This window comes from Chelmon rostratus, chromosome 5 (assembly GCF_017976325.1).
Source record: "Chelmon rostratus isolate fCheRos1 chromosome 5, fCheRos1.pri, whole genome shotgun sequence".
Classification (NCBI taxonomy): Eukaryota; Metazoa; Chordata; class Actinopteri; order Chaetodontiformes; family Chaetodontidae; genus Chelmon; species Chelmon rostratus.
The window spans coordinates 7635587-7648994 of NC_055662.1; the positions used below are offsets into that span (position 1 = coordinate 7635587).

General features: G+C 40.9%; 2 protein-coding genes across 2 annotated transcripts in view; one reads left to right on the top strand and one right to left on the bottom strand.

Annotated features, from left to right (window-relative positions):
- Positions 1–583: 583 nt before the first annotated feature.
- paxx (PAXX non-homologous end joining factor) lies at positions 584–4790 on the top strand (the record flags this gene model as incomplete). Its single annotated transcript, XM_041936370.1, has 7 exons — positions 584–696; positions 1846–1906; positions 2005–2054; positions 2269–2447; positions 2574–2624; positions 3723–3816; positions 3903–4790. Coding segments are annotated over 7 exons (597 nt in total), but the record flags the coding sequence as incomplete, so codon positions are not given.
- Positions 4791–5288: 498 nt separating this feature from the next.
- The window catches only part of abca2 (ATP-binding cassette, sub-family A (ABC1), member 2), a 51933-nt gene continuing 43813 nt past the window's right edge, over positions 5289–13408 (bottom strand). The window contains exons 40-46 of the mRNA XM_041938029.1: positions 11162–11296; positions 10212–10315; positions 9995–10087; positions 8699–8801; positions 8213–8350; positions 7917–8126; positions 5289–7120 (exon numbers count right to left, since the gene is read on the bottom strand). Coding sequence (XP_041793963.1) covers positions 7085–7120; positions 7917–8126; positions 8213–8350; positions 8699–8801; positions 9995–10087; positions 10212–10315; positions 11162–11296 — 819 coding nt within the window. The 3' untranslated portion in view covers positions 5289–7084. The remainder of the gene's footprint in view (positions 7121–7916; positions 8127–8212; positions 8351–8698; positions 8802–9994; positions 10088–10211; positions 10316–11161; positions 11297–13408) is intronic.

Here is a 13408-nt window from a genome sequence, read left to right on the forward strand (position 1 = left end):
TTAGTATAGCTACCTTCACAGCACAGCAGCTGTCTGTACCCTGTATTTGTGTTTATTTTGTCTGACAGTATTGTAATCATGAAATGGTGATTTTATCACAGTACTTATGAGCTGCCATCAAATTTCACACTCATTCCTAGAGAAATAGAAGAACATATAAATGAGGACAACTATGCTGTGAATTTGGCTGTATTAAAACACAGTGTAAGTGATCACAGAGAGGAGAAGGGCTCTCACTCACTCACACAAACTACATGCAAACACAAAAGAAGAAGAAAAAGTTGTCAGAAACAACTGAAGTGCAGATTCTTAAGTCAGTTGCTTGTAAATACAGACATTTATATACATTCACAATGTGTGAGGAATAGAGCAACGTATGAGGGAATAAAATCAAAAGTTGACTCCAGGGGGTCTATAACAATCCAGGTCTTAGTACATACTTTGGTTTTGTTTTCGACCAATGCAACGCTTCACACTCCAGTCCAGTAGGTGGCGTCAGTGTGTCTATTAGTTCGAGGAAGAAGAAGACTTGCCGACTCACTTTTGTTGTGCTTCGTCGGTTCACGTTAGTTAGCTGTGAACTGTTGAAGGAAACATGGATGTGAATCAAACGTCATACTGCACTGTGTTGGACACAAAGAGCCAGGCTAAATTCCTTTGCTACACACGCAGAATAAACGGAATATTTAGTATTTGGTGAGTCTGTTAAATATGCCCGTAAAAAGAGAGAGCGCTGAACCAATGTTCATTTAATATCTAGCAGTCTATTATTCGAGTGCTTATCAGGAAACAAAGCGTTTGCGTGAACAGAAAACAAACATAATTATTGGCACAAGTGCGGGGTGAAAAAATCGATTCACATCAGAATGTCGATTGTTATCTCCTATAACTCCGAATCGGTTCACACATGTAAAAAAAAAAAAAAAAAAATCTAAATGTTTGTTTCTGACGTGATGTTTACGGAACTCAAGTGCGTGGACACTGCAGCACCCGGACAATTTACAGCGCGGACACGTGGGAGTTACCTTTCAACTGTTAATATTTTCATTGATCCGAAAGGGTCAATGCAACTGCAAGTGTTTTGTTTATAAGGACTAGGATGTATATGCAGTATATTGTGAACTTTCTGCGCCATCACACAGAGACTAATGTTCATCATTGCTGTTGAGTTTTTAAACTGAAAAGGCTGCCCAGCATTTATCTTAACTGACAGACATGTTTCATAATGCAGTGGTCACTAGAGGATGGTTGGTACACACTCTGCCTATACTGAACATAATGGCCCTTTTTGTTTACTCAAATGAGAATTGTGAGTAGAGAAGCGTTTTTTTACCATGAAACTTCACATTATGTAGACATTTAGTCGGTTAGACTAGTCCTCACTCACCTACATTTGACCATAATGTTGACTGGGACTGGGGATATAAAAGGTGAAGTTAATTTCAAAAGGAGTTTCTTAATATGTAGACTGTATGCTGAATTGAAGAGTGAGCCCACAAATCAATTGTGCAACCTTCACTTATATTCTCACACTGATGTACATTTGCCTGTAACGTAGGAAACATAATATTGCAGACTATTAAAATGGAATATGGAGCGCACCGTACCACAATGTGTAGGAGTATGTACCACAGTAATGAGCGCATGCAGTACAGAGTAATGAATCCAGACTGATTCTCCTTTTCTGAAGGTCTGTTGTTCACTTTTAGAACTTGTCTGGAACTTGTCTGTTAGTTTTGACACTATGTTGTGTATGTATTTTATATGTCCACCCCTTGTAACAACGCAGTAAGGGTGATTTCATATATCTGTTTTCCTCCTTGCATTTTTCTTCACCTGCTGTAGTTTGACAGATGCTGCTGATGTTTGGAGCACAGAGTACACTGAGGACACACTGAACCAGTTTGTGAGTTTCACCTCCCGACTCCCATGATTTTTATTTAGTGCATCAGTGAAGGTGCTGACTTCATGTGGTGCTGTTTGTAACTATGCCTGTTTGTACAGAGACAGAGGTTTGCCTTGAAATCTACAGAGGATTATATCCTGAAACTCAGGTGAGATTACACTTTATGTAACATAAATCATTTTTAGCAAGGTACTAGAATGAAGTGGTGCCAGTGAAGCTGCACAGCCAACTGCAAAACAATGTTTGTACTGAGCATCTACCACACATCAGTGTGTGTTTGAGACTACAGAGACTGAGTAAAAGTGACAGTGAAAGTATTCCTGGGCAACTGAAGCAAAACAGTCCTCTGTCTCTCCCGATAGGGCCGCCTGTGGTAGGGGGGACGTGTCTGTTGTGGTGCATGACACCAGTGTAGAGCTCCACGTGGGCTCTGGTCCAGGGGACCTGAGTGTGACCCTGTCCAGGCTGGAAGGCTGTAAGGCCACAGCAGAGCTGAAGGAGCTGCTGTTCAGGATGGCTGACAGCCTCACTCAGCCTGACAGTAAATCTTTGTTCTTGTGACTCATTGCAGTTGTTTGTGGGATCAGAGCTTGTTGGAGTTTGTGCAGAGTTAAAACTCACTGTCACCTTGGAGTCAATGCTGACTGTGTTTTGTCTTTCACTCTAGGTGGACCCTCCTCCATGAGTCCAGTGAAAAATCACCAAAGGCGGCCCACAGGCACGTTTTTAAAGCTGTATACCAACGTGCATCATTTCCTCTGGCTTGAAGTGAAGCTGCAGCACCACAGACAGTTTAAAATAGTGTGCATAGTTAAGTCATCAGGGAGTGTGTCCTAACAGCAGCTGAACTAGTTTTACACTCAGTTAAAGAGTAAATCTCGAAGTGTCAGCTGGTGTATAGAGGCTGAAAGCAGTTGATTGGTCAGTACTGGAAATAGTTTAAATTTCAGTTGAAGTGTAAGTGCTTTGAACTGAGATTTGTCAGAGTGAGTGAGATTTCTAACTGATATACATTTACAGTAAAAATGGAAATCTTTAGCAGAACACAAACTCCAATGCAAAACTTTGTTGAAATGCTTTTAAGTATATCTTAAAAGAAAAAGTGCACGGAGTTCAGCAGCATTTCTTAAGTTAACTTACATTTTTTATACATAAACAAAATAGCTCCCTAAAGTTTTATAAAGTAAATAAAGTAAGAATAAATAAAACCAGTAAAACTAAATCTGTGCTGAAGTTAATAGTCTCTATTCAGCAGCCGCAGACTGTGCTGCAGCTGCTTTATGTGCTACAGGCTGCAGGGACAGCAGGGACCCTGCCATTCAAAACCAGCCTACTTCATTACTAATGATTACTGTAGCTCAACATGTACAAAAGCGATAGATGTAACCATTCAACTCTGACAACTGTACACCATCTGTGTAGTCCATGTATGGATTAACACACACTCTTTGCCTCCAGCATGTAGTGGAGTACAGGTAGAAAGAAGCAGAAAATTTAAATCCTCAGTAAAGTAGTAATTCCTCAAAACTGATTTTAGCACAGTACTTGAGTAAATGAATTTCTCCAGCACTGAGATTAACACAGGCCTCAGATGCAGGTCGATTAGGTCTGAAGTCTCAAGAATATCCTGGATCCATCTACAGGAAACAGAGTCAGAGGCAGCTTCAGGACACACTTCAGTAACATCACCACTAACAGTCCTGGGATGAGACTGAGAACTCTGCAGCCTCCATGTGTGAAATAAATGAACACTCTTGTGCTGAAGTGCTGTTGTTGGTTCAGTTCACCAGCTAACAGAGATCATATTCTTCCTCAGACTTTGAGCCCCGGCAGCAGCAGAGCTGTGCTCCATCAGTGACGGTGAAGAAACGACGAACAGGGGCTTCACTCATCAACCCGGGAACTAGAAAGTACAGAGCGCCTCTCATAAGCCTCCTAACAGCACCCACATGATTGTGATGCCTGAATGTGAATCAGTGTTTGTCGGTTTTTGCAGAAAGCTGCGAGCGACCGGTGTGGCCTTTGATGAAGCAGATGAAGACTGATCCTTCAGATGACACAGACACTCTTTCTGCTCCATGTTCCCACGTTGCTCATGCACAGCCAACAATGAATGGTCTTTTAATCCACTAATACAACATTATGAAATGCATGCATATGTTTCAAATCACAGCTTGTATGGCACGTTTTCTATCATGGTGAAGACTTGAACAATGATTTTTAATGGCTCTTGAATATCTGTCATTGAGATGAATGTTATTCTCAGGCCTCCTTCTAGAATGATATTAGGTTAAATTTCAAAATTGCAACAAATGACTTCTGAATATGTATAAAATATGTGGCTCTGTGTTTGGAGAAAGTTAAGTTAAGCTGCTCATATTGAGTATTTTTCCAGATAAGTGCAGACTAGGCATCACGTGCAGGGACATGAGCCTTGTCTTCAGCTGCTTATGACTCTTTTCTTGCTGTTAACCCGCTCGATAAGGGGGCTGCTTCAACTCCATGACACATCAAGATAGAAATGTGTGAATCTTTGATCGTCCGAGTCAGGATTTTTCTCATGTATGCTTTATTTCTATGTGTAATAGTTGTACTTTTTTGGTGGGTCAGAAGTTCACATACACACGACTTTTCCTTTCCTTTAAGTTGTTTAGCTTGGGTCAAACATTTTGAGAAGCCTTCTGCAGTCTTCCGCCGCATTCTGCCACTTGCATACTTGTTTGTACAGATGAACGAGGTACCTTCAGGCGTTTGGAGATCGCTCCAGAGGATGAACCAGACTTGTGGAGGGCTACACTTTTTTTCTGAGGTATTGGCTTGTGTCTGAAATTGTTTTTGCACTAAAACGTTCCAGTTGCCCTCATTAAACCCCTCATTGAATGCTTTTCATGTCTCCTGCGTCACTGAAAAGTCCTTTCTCAGCCTATGTGTAGTTTCCACATTAAACTTGTGGGAGCTGGACCATTACCAGCTCTATAAACTAGTTGTGATTTTACAAATCCTGTTAAAGGATAGGTTCACACTTTTGTATGTATCTTGAACTCCTTTAGGGATCTCTTTGTGGCCAGAATGAAGAAGAGAAGCAGTTACAGTAAACAAAACTTCATTCAGTGTACAGATGGGCATGTATTGTTTTAAGGCAGTGTTGAAAGAAGTGAACCTATCCTTGAACTTGAGCGTCGAGGTGAGCGGAGAGGAAGTTTTCCCCTTCAGCAGATCATCATGCAAAAACCCCTCTAGTGTCTCCAGACTCTGCAAAGCACATTTTGGAATGCAGGGTCTTTTTTTCACACAGCAAAATAAAAGCACAAGCATCCAACACAATGCAGCGTTCAGAAAGAACAGTTTAATAATACATGAGCTTCACCGCTAATGTCAGATGTTTTGTCCAAATGAGAATCTGTTGATGCTTTACATCCCCCAAAGTACAGTCACAAATCCATTTTAAGTATAGAGCGAAGTTAAATAATATTTGAAATATTCATTTTCTATGATTGCAGCTGACTCCAGTGGTTGCTGGTGATGAGTAACCTCTTCAGTGTTCGCTTCTGTCATTATACAGATCCCCGATTATTTTTTGTTTGTTTAACAAGTTATTCCAGTCACACAAAGATCCAAATCGAGCTCTAAGAAATCATCTCACACACAAATCTGCATTATAGTCTTAAATATGTTCGTTTTCTGATTTCAACTGCATTTTAGAATAGAACTAATTCAAATATTTCAGCGACTTCCCTCCAGCTTTACATCCTCAAAGAAGAAGAGATTACAACAGTCAGTTTTTCTTGTTTAATGACAACCCCTTCAAGTAGGAAAACAGCCCACCAGTGCCATAATAATCACCAAAAGTAAGACTGCAATTAGCTGTGAAAGAAGTAGTGAAACAGTAATTATTTTTGACAGGACATGTTACAACTCAATAATCACAAAACTCTGAGAGAGACCAGTTTAAAACCACATGCCAACGTACAGTCAGAGAAACATCCATGTTTTTGTAAATGTGAATATTTTGCACATTTTGAGTTCTCCAGATCCCTTTAAAAATTACAAGATCGCCTGCAAATCATAAAACATGTACTGTACTCAAGTTAAACAATAGTTTATACTGATCTGAGAGTTCCCTTTTGTATCACAGTGATGGTAGTGCAGTTATTGTCAGGGAATATGAGCAGAGTTCACTTCAGTTTCAGACTGTTAGATGCTGATTACCTTCACCGGAGATAGAGATGTTATTATTATTATTATTATTGTCATCATCATTATCATCATCATAATCATCGTTGTTATCATACACTGTGTCCGGTTTATAGAGGATCTTCTTGGCAGAGTCCACAACATAATGATATGTTAAAAGCACAAAAGAGAGCATTCAGTAGAAAGAGACCAAATGTACAGTGTCAAAACAAGTTGATAGAAGGGAGGCACCATCAGGACAATAACCATGCCATGTACATTTTCTTCATGTTTCTAAAACAAGTTCAAAGAAAAGGCCACCAGCTCGCACGCACGTCCACACTTGGAAACCCCAAGGTGCGTTCCACTAAATCCTCTGTTATTGCAAAATAAATCACACACGTCCATAGCTGCTTCGATATCCAAAATAAATCATTCTTCTTGCCACAGAAAAATAGACTGTATTACATTACCACTGGGAATCAACTTCATCACAGCATGCTCTCCAGGCAGGTCTAGTTTGGTACGGTAAGAAAGGCCCACCCACTGGCAGCGAGCGCATACAACCAATATCATATCACCAATGATATGTTCATTCATTACCAAAGGCAGCTAACCTACGGTATCCATCAGCCATCTAGTAAGATACATTCTCAAAAAAAAAAGATTAAAATCAAATAAATATGGAAACATTCCAGGACAAAGTCTTCAGTCCAAATGCAAGCACTCCTGCTGCTGTGTCTCCAGCTGCAGACTGAGCTCTGCAGGTCAACGCCTGTGTCTGTACGACCTGACCGAAACCACCTCAGTCCCTCCTGGGATGAAGAATTTGAGGCTGAAATACTGAACTACTGGTCTTATGTTCCATGGTGCAGAGAGTTTTGGTCCTCTTCGGGGTTAAATCAGCAGCTCTGTTCTCCCTCCAGCCCGCAGAGCTCAGACAGACGAGTTTGGTTTCTCCCCTCCGTCCCTCTCATCATCTCGCTGCTCTTTACGTAGCTCATCTTAACAGAGAGTGTCTGTGTTGAAGGAGAGCTGCACCTGCCAAACACACACACACACACACACACACACACACAGTCTGAGAAAATAACCCTGATGACTACAATCCTGTTCCCAAAAAAGTTGGGACGCTGTGTAAAACATGAATGAAACAGAATGTGATCATTTGCTAATCCTTTTTGACATATACTCAATTGAAAACAGTACAAAGACAATAGATTTAATGGTTTGCATCATCAGCTTCATTGACTTTTGTAAACATCTGCTTATTCTGAATTTGATGCAGCAACATGTTTCAAACGAGTCAGGACAGGAGCAACGAAAGACTGGGAAAGTTGTGGACTGCTCCAAACACACCTGTTTGGATCATTCCACAGGTTGATTGCTAACTGGTGATAGTGTCATGATTGGGTATGAAAGGAGCATCCTGAAAAGGCTCAGTCGTTCAAAAGCCAGGCTGGAGCGAGGTTCACCACTTTGTGAACACATGATTGTAGAAAGGAGATTACAACATGGGCTCAGAAACAGTCTGTATAACTGTTGTTGGTAATCACAGCTTATTTGTACATGCTTGCAGGAATCAGTGTTGTACTATCAGCTACCACCCCTGACTTGTACAGTTTCACTACAGAGACACAGGGGTGAATAACATAGGATGAAATGTGAATGTTATTCTCAGGATTTTTTTTTGTTGCCTTTTTGTTTCAATACTAAGGAGCTGCTGCATCTAAATGTCTACCTGTACCTGTGTGCAGCTTCTGTAGCTCATGTTTACTACAAAATTAAAAATGTTGCAGTAGATGAAAGTTTTAAAAGCCAGGTGTAGTGCACTCACTCTTTCCTCTTCAAAGCTGATGAGTCCTTCATCATCATCGCTCTCCAGCTCCTCCGGCGCCTCGCTCATCAGAGCGTTGAGCTCCGTGTTGGCTGGCCGAGACTTCAGCAGGTTGAGAATACGCTGCAGGGGGGACTGTCCGCCACCAGGGGGTGACGCCTCCTGCTGCTCCAGGTTGTCACTTTGTTTCTTGGCAAAGTTGACAAACACCTGGGCAGAAGAAAAGAAGATTTGTTAAGTTCATTCCGTTTTTCCTTGGTGATGTCCTGCATGCAGCGTGTCGCACATTGACTCACATTGTCCAGAGTGGTCTGACTGACAGAATAGTCCTCGATGCCCAGCACCTCCACCACCTGCTCCATCTTACTGAAGACCTGAGCCAGGGAGATCCGCTCAGATTTCAACTGGTACTGGACCTTGGTGTGGTGACGCTCCTGCAAACAGATGGCTTAATGTGTAATATTGTTTCACTGTAACGCATCAATGAATGAGTCTGATACTGCATGTGTGCAATGAAAACTTCTGATTGTCACTGGACATTCAGCCAAATAACTGTTTCTCAAGGAAAGATCCTGCACACTTGAAATCACTTGTAGACATAAAGTAAATACATGATGGACATGGAGTTTTTCATCTGACACATCTGCCTGTAAAGTCTTTATAGTCATCAAAAAAGAAAAAAACTGGGCACCAGTGATCAACCTGAGGGGAAACATTCATCATATCTGCTGCTGTGAACTTGCTGGTATAAAGGACAGAGGTGCAGATATACAGTAACATACCTTCAGCACGGCCTCAGGGAAGTTCCTGTTGAAGAACCGAACCACCTCCTTCACGTTGGAGCTACTCCTGGTTCTCACTGTGATCATATAGCCATCCCCAAACCTGGAACACCATCAGAGCAACATGACTGTTGAAGGTCTTAATTTTTAACAGGCTTTCAGATTTGGTAACAAATACAAGCAGCAGTAAGATGAGTACAACATAACAAAGGATAAATATTTGTCATGTAGTATTCAGATGTATTTTGTATAAATATTCTCAATCACAACATAAGCACACTGGAAAGTGGAAAGTGTCACAGATAAAAACCTGAAATAAATCACATATGATTGTGATGAACACAGAAATGTTGTCTGATATTTTCTTGAAATTCGATCACAGAAGTTGGGACATGTTGTTTCTTATTACACTAAGACATTTGACATTCTGCTGAAGCTCACTTTGATCAATCAAAACCAGATCTCACCTGCTTACTGGGACATGAATACAGATGTCATCTTAATTTGGGAAAGAAAAAGCATGCAACTATAAGATGTAAACTCGTAAGATCGTCCAAAGACTTTGCAGTTCAGCTCAGCACTAGCATCTGCAGCGTGGATCCAATCTGACTACAACAGCTTAAACCAACTTTAAAAAAATGTAAACTGCAAAATGGAGTCTCAAAGAAAAGAGTATACTGTACATTCTGTGCATTCTGGGAAAAAACAAACAGAATATTGTAAAGCCTCTTATTTTTTACGTTGACTTTGTATTACTTTTCTAAATTTTGTGGAAGAATTAATTTATCCACTTGGCATTTTAAGGTTTTCTGCTCTAAAGTTATAACTAAATGATATTTACAGAACTTCATAAGATGTCCATGCAACTGGAAAGAAATAAGAAGTGAAATTCAATCCATAGAGCAAATTTTACATTTTAGTAAAAAGGTAACTTGCATGAAAGAACATGAAATATATGTCTCTGACCTTCAGATACTTTATTTCTTATCTTATTTGTGTTTTCACAAAAGTTCATTGTATATATTGTTACAAATATTGTTTTTTCATTTTGTTTTTTCAAGTTGACAACATAATTTTGTTGTTGTAAAACACTTCAGAAGCATTTCTTGTATGAAAGGTGCTATACAAATAAATACAAATAAGATATTATTATTATTATTATTAAATGCAGTACATTTACCTTTAGGAGAAAATGACTGTCAGCTGTTAACATCAAACTCTGTTTAAAAGGATGCAGATCATATCACATCTATAGACCACTAAAGGAAAAAGAAGGTGGATCTAGATCCTCCTGACCTGTTCTTGAGGTGCTGGATGCTGCCCAGGCATTTAAACCTGCCGTTCACCATTATGCCCAGTCTGGTGCACAAAGCCTCACACTCCTCCATGCTGCAGACGAAAGCACGATATGATATATTAAGCACGTTGTGGTGAAGAAGAAGTGAAAATAAGCCACAGCAGTAACAGGTATTCCAGCAGAAGGCCACTGTATGTGAGGACTGAGCTGTCTCACCTGTGTGATGTCAGCACTACAGCGCGCCCAGTCTTGATTATGTCCAGGATTAAATTCCAGAGGAATCTGCGGGCCTTCGGGTCCATCCCAGTGGTGGGCTCATCCTGGAAAACCACACAACATACAGTCAACAAGCTTATAGGTAGCTACAAATTATACTGTATTTACAGTTTATTCTCATTGTACTTTCTGTTGGCCTTCTGCCATGTGCACACAACACTGATGAAAATGTTTCCCAGAAGCAACAAGAAACATGCTTTCATGGTTGCCAGTGGATGTCTGGTCTATGGGACTAAAATGAGCAGGAACCACCCTGATCTCAAACCTGACTGGACGACTGTAACTCACTGTTTACAGCTGGTGCTTCTACGCACATCCAACCACAGAACTAACATCTCATCTCACATCTCCCAACTTCATTCTTCAGCCAGGTCTCTGTGGTCTTCAGCACAGGGCTTTCATCGATCACATTTGTTCACTCAGCAATGAGGACGGTTTTAAATATCTGTCTTATACAGACAGGCCTGTCATTGATGTTGTCATAGCGTTTTGTTGGTCCTACACTGTGTTTATTCATTTGTGAAGAACTTTGTGACACTTGTTTGGCTAAAACTGCAAAGACACCAGTTGCAATAAACCAGAATTATGCTGCATGTCATTGATTTACCCCAGTCATCCATATGCAAATAGCCTTGTTGTGGAAGTCCTATTGACATGTGTAACTGCACTACTCAGTGTACATACATCGAAAGACGCTGTGGTCATTACAGCGTTAAAAGACTCATTACAGTCTCTTGTGTTCATCCTCTAACGGGAACATTTTTAGAAAATGCGAATTTCTCCTTGGAGATGAATAAAGTATCTATCTATCTATCTACACATCTATCTAGTGTGTCATGTAGTATTAATGCTAACTCAGAGCATATAAAACATCCCTTCAAACTTCTTACCAGGAAGATGAGTGAGGGGTATCCAATCAGAGCAATGGCAGTGGAAAGCTTGCGTTTGTTTCCTCCACTGTAAGTGCCGGCAGGCTTGTCTGCATACTTGGACAACTCCAGCTTTTCTAATGCCCACTGCACCACCTAGAGGGAGGTGAAGGGTAATGTCAGTCTGTGCTGGACAGGCACCTGTTCAGAGTGTGGCGGGGACAGAGGTGAAGAAGTTGTGTTAAGATGTGTGTGTAGGGACTTCCGGTGAGCGGCGCTAGAGATGGCATCTTAAATCTGCGTTCCTGCCAGTCGAGGACAAATTATACCCCACAAACAGAGAGAAACTGAATTCAAAGTTAAATAAATCGTGTGATGAGTGGGGAAACTAGACGCAGTAAACGACAGACACGAAAACTCCGAAACAAAGCACAAGAGGAGCTCATTATGGAGGAGAAGTCAATCGACGAAGAGATGCTAGGAGCTAACACCGTGTCACTGCACGACGAGCTAATTAGCATAACAAAGGAGATACGGGAGCTCAAACAAGAAATGAAAAACGAGCTCACCACTTTTAAGGAGGAATTCAAAGCTGACTTTAGACAAGAGTTCAACATCTTTAAGGAACAAATAGACAGCAAATTGTCGGCAAATAGTAAGGAGCTACAGGAGCATAAACAAAGCATCACAGAGGCACAGACACGCATCGGAGAACTTGAGGAGTGGAACATCGAGGTTAAAGAAGCCCTGCTAACAGCACTGAAAGAACAGAAAAACCTTAAAGAAAAGTTGACTGACTTGGAGGGAAGGTCACGAAGAAATAACGTGTGCATTTTCGGAGTCCCAGAAGGTGCAGAAGGCAACTCGGTGCCCCATTATGTGGAGAACCTGTTGAGGAGAGAGTTGGCACTGCCGGGGGAGACACACCTGCTGATACAGCGAGCGCATAGAGCAACGGTGGGTAAGCCCGGACCCGGAGCATCACCACGATCCATAATTGTCAACTTCCTCCAATTTGACACGAAAGAAATGATACTCAAGAAAGCATGGCAGAAGCGGATAAAAATAGACGGCAAGCCTATTTTTTTCGATCACGACTATGCAAACGAAGTGGTACAAAAACGCAAAGCCTATGCAGAAATAAAAAAGGTGCTGAAAGAAAAGGGGATCAGATTCCAAACTCCACTAACTAGGATTAAAATACATTGGTCAGACGGCCCTAAAACCTACAACAGCGCACGGGAAGCAGCGAGAGAGATGGAGAAGCGGGGAATCGTCGTTCGGATGAGAGACAACGAGGAAGAGGACTCGGTGGAGAACCGGATTCAAGGATCCTTCCACTGGCAGAAAGTCAGAGGATCAGCAGAGCAGAGCGATGCGAGACAGAGAGCACGAGAGAAGCTCCAGGAGTTTCGGAGATTATACAGTGAACTAGGAAAAATGGGAGGTAGATGTAAGTAGGACATTTAATGAATATGACATTTGAAAACAAGAAAAATAAACAAAGAGTGTCAATATGCTGTAAATAAGATATGTTTTTGTTTATAAGCACTTTATAAAGCTGTGACAATATTTATTTTTCCTTAATTTTATTTTTTCTTGATTTTACCAACTGGAGAGGTCACAGGACAATTTTATTTGATTAAATTTTATCTGAATACAGCAACTCGATGCAAAGCTGCAGTCTACCTCCCAATACAAACTGTGGTACTTGGAAAACATTACTGGCAGGAAAATATTATGATTATAGTTGGACTTAATTAGAAGGAAAGGAGGACTCATGGAAGAGTCAGCATCTTCCTCTTCTGAGGGGCCCTCCCTTTCTGGGAGGTCTTTCCCCTCTCCTACCAACAGGACATTGGGACCAGAAGAAGGACCCACATGGTACCGGAAGTACGTTTTTTGGTTTTGATGTTAGTGTTTTTATAGTTCAATATGTTGTCAGTGTCAGAAGCACAAAGAAATGTAAAAGTTTTGGAAAAGATGCAAATTAACCATCTGAAAATAGCCTCTCTTAATGTGAATGGGTTGAATAACCCGATAAAAAGGGGTAAGGTTCTTACAAAATTTAAAAAAGAGAAAACACAGATTATCTATCTGCAAGAGACTCATCTTTCTCCACAGGAACATCAGAAACTAAAGAATCTGGGATTCAGAAATACTTTTTATAGCTCATTTAGAAGGGCTAGTAAAAGGGGGGTTGCAATTTTAATCTCCAACCATATAAGATTTGAGAGCTTGAAAGAAATAAAGGATAAAGAAGGCAGA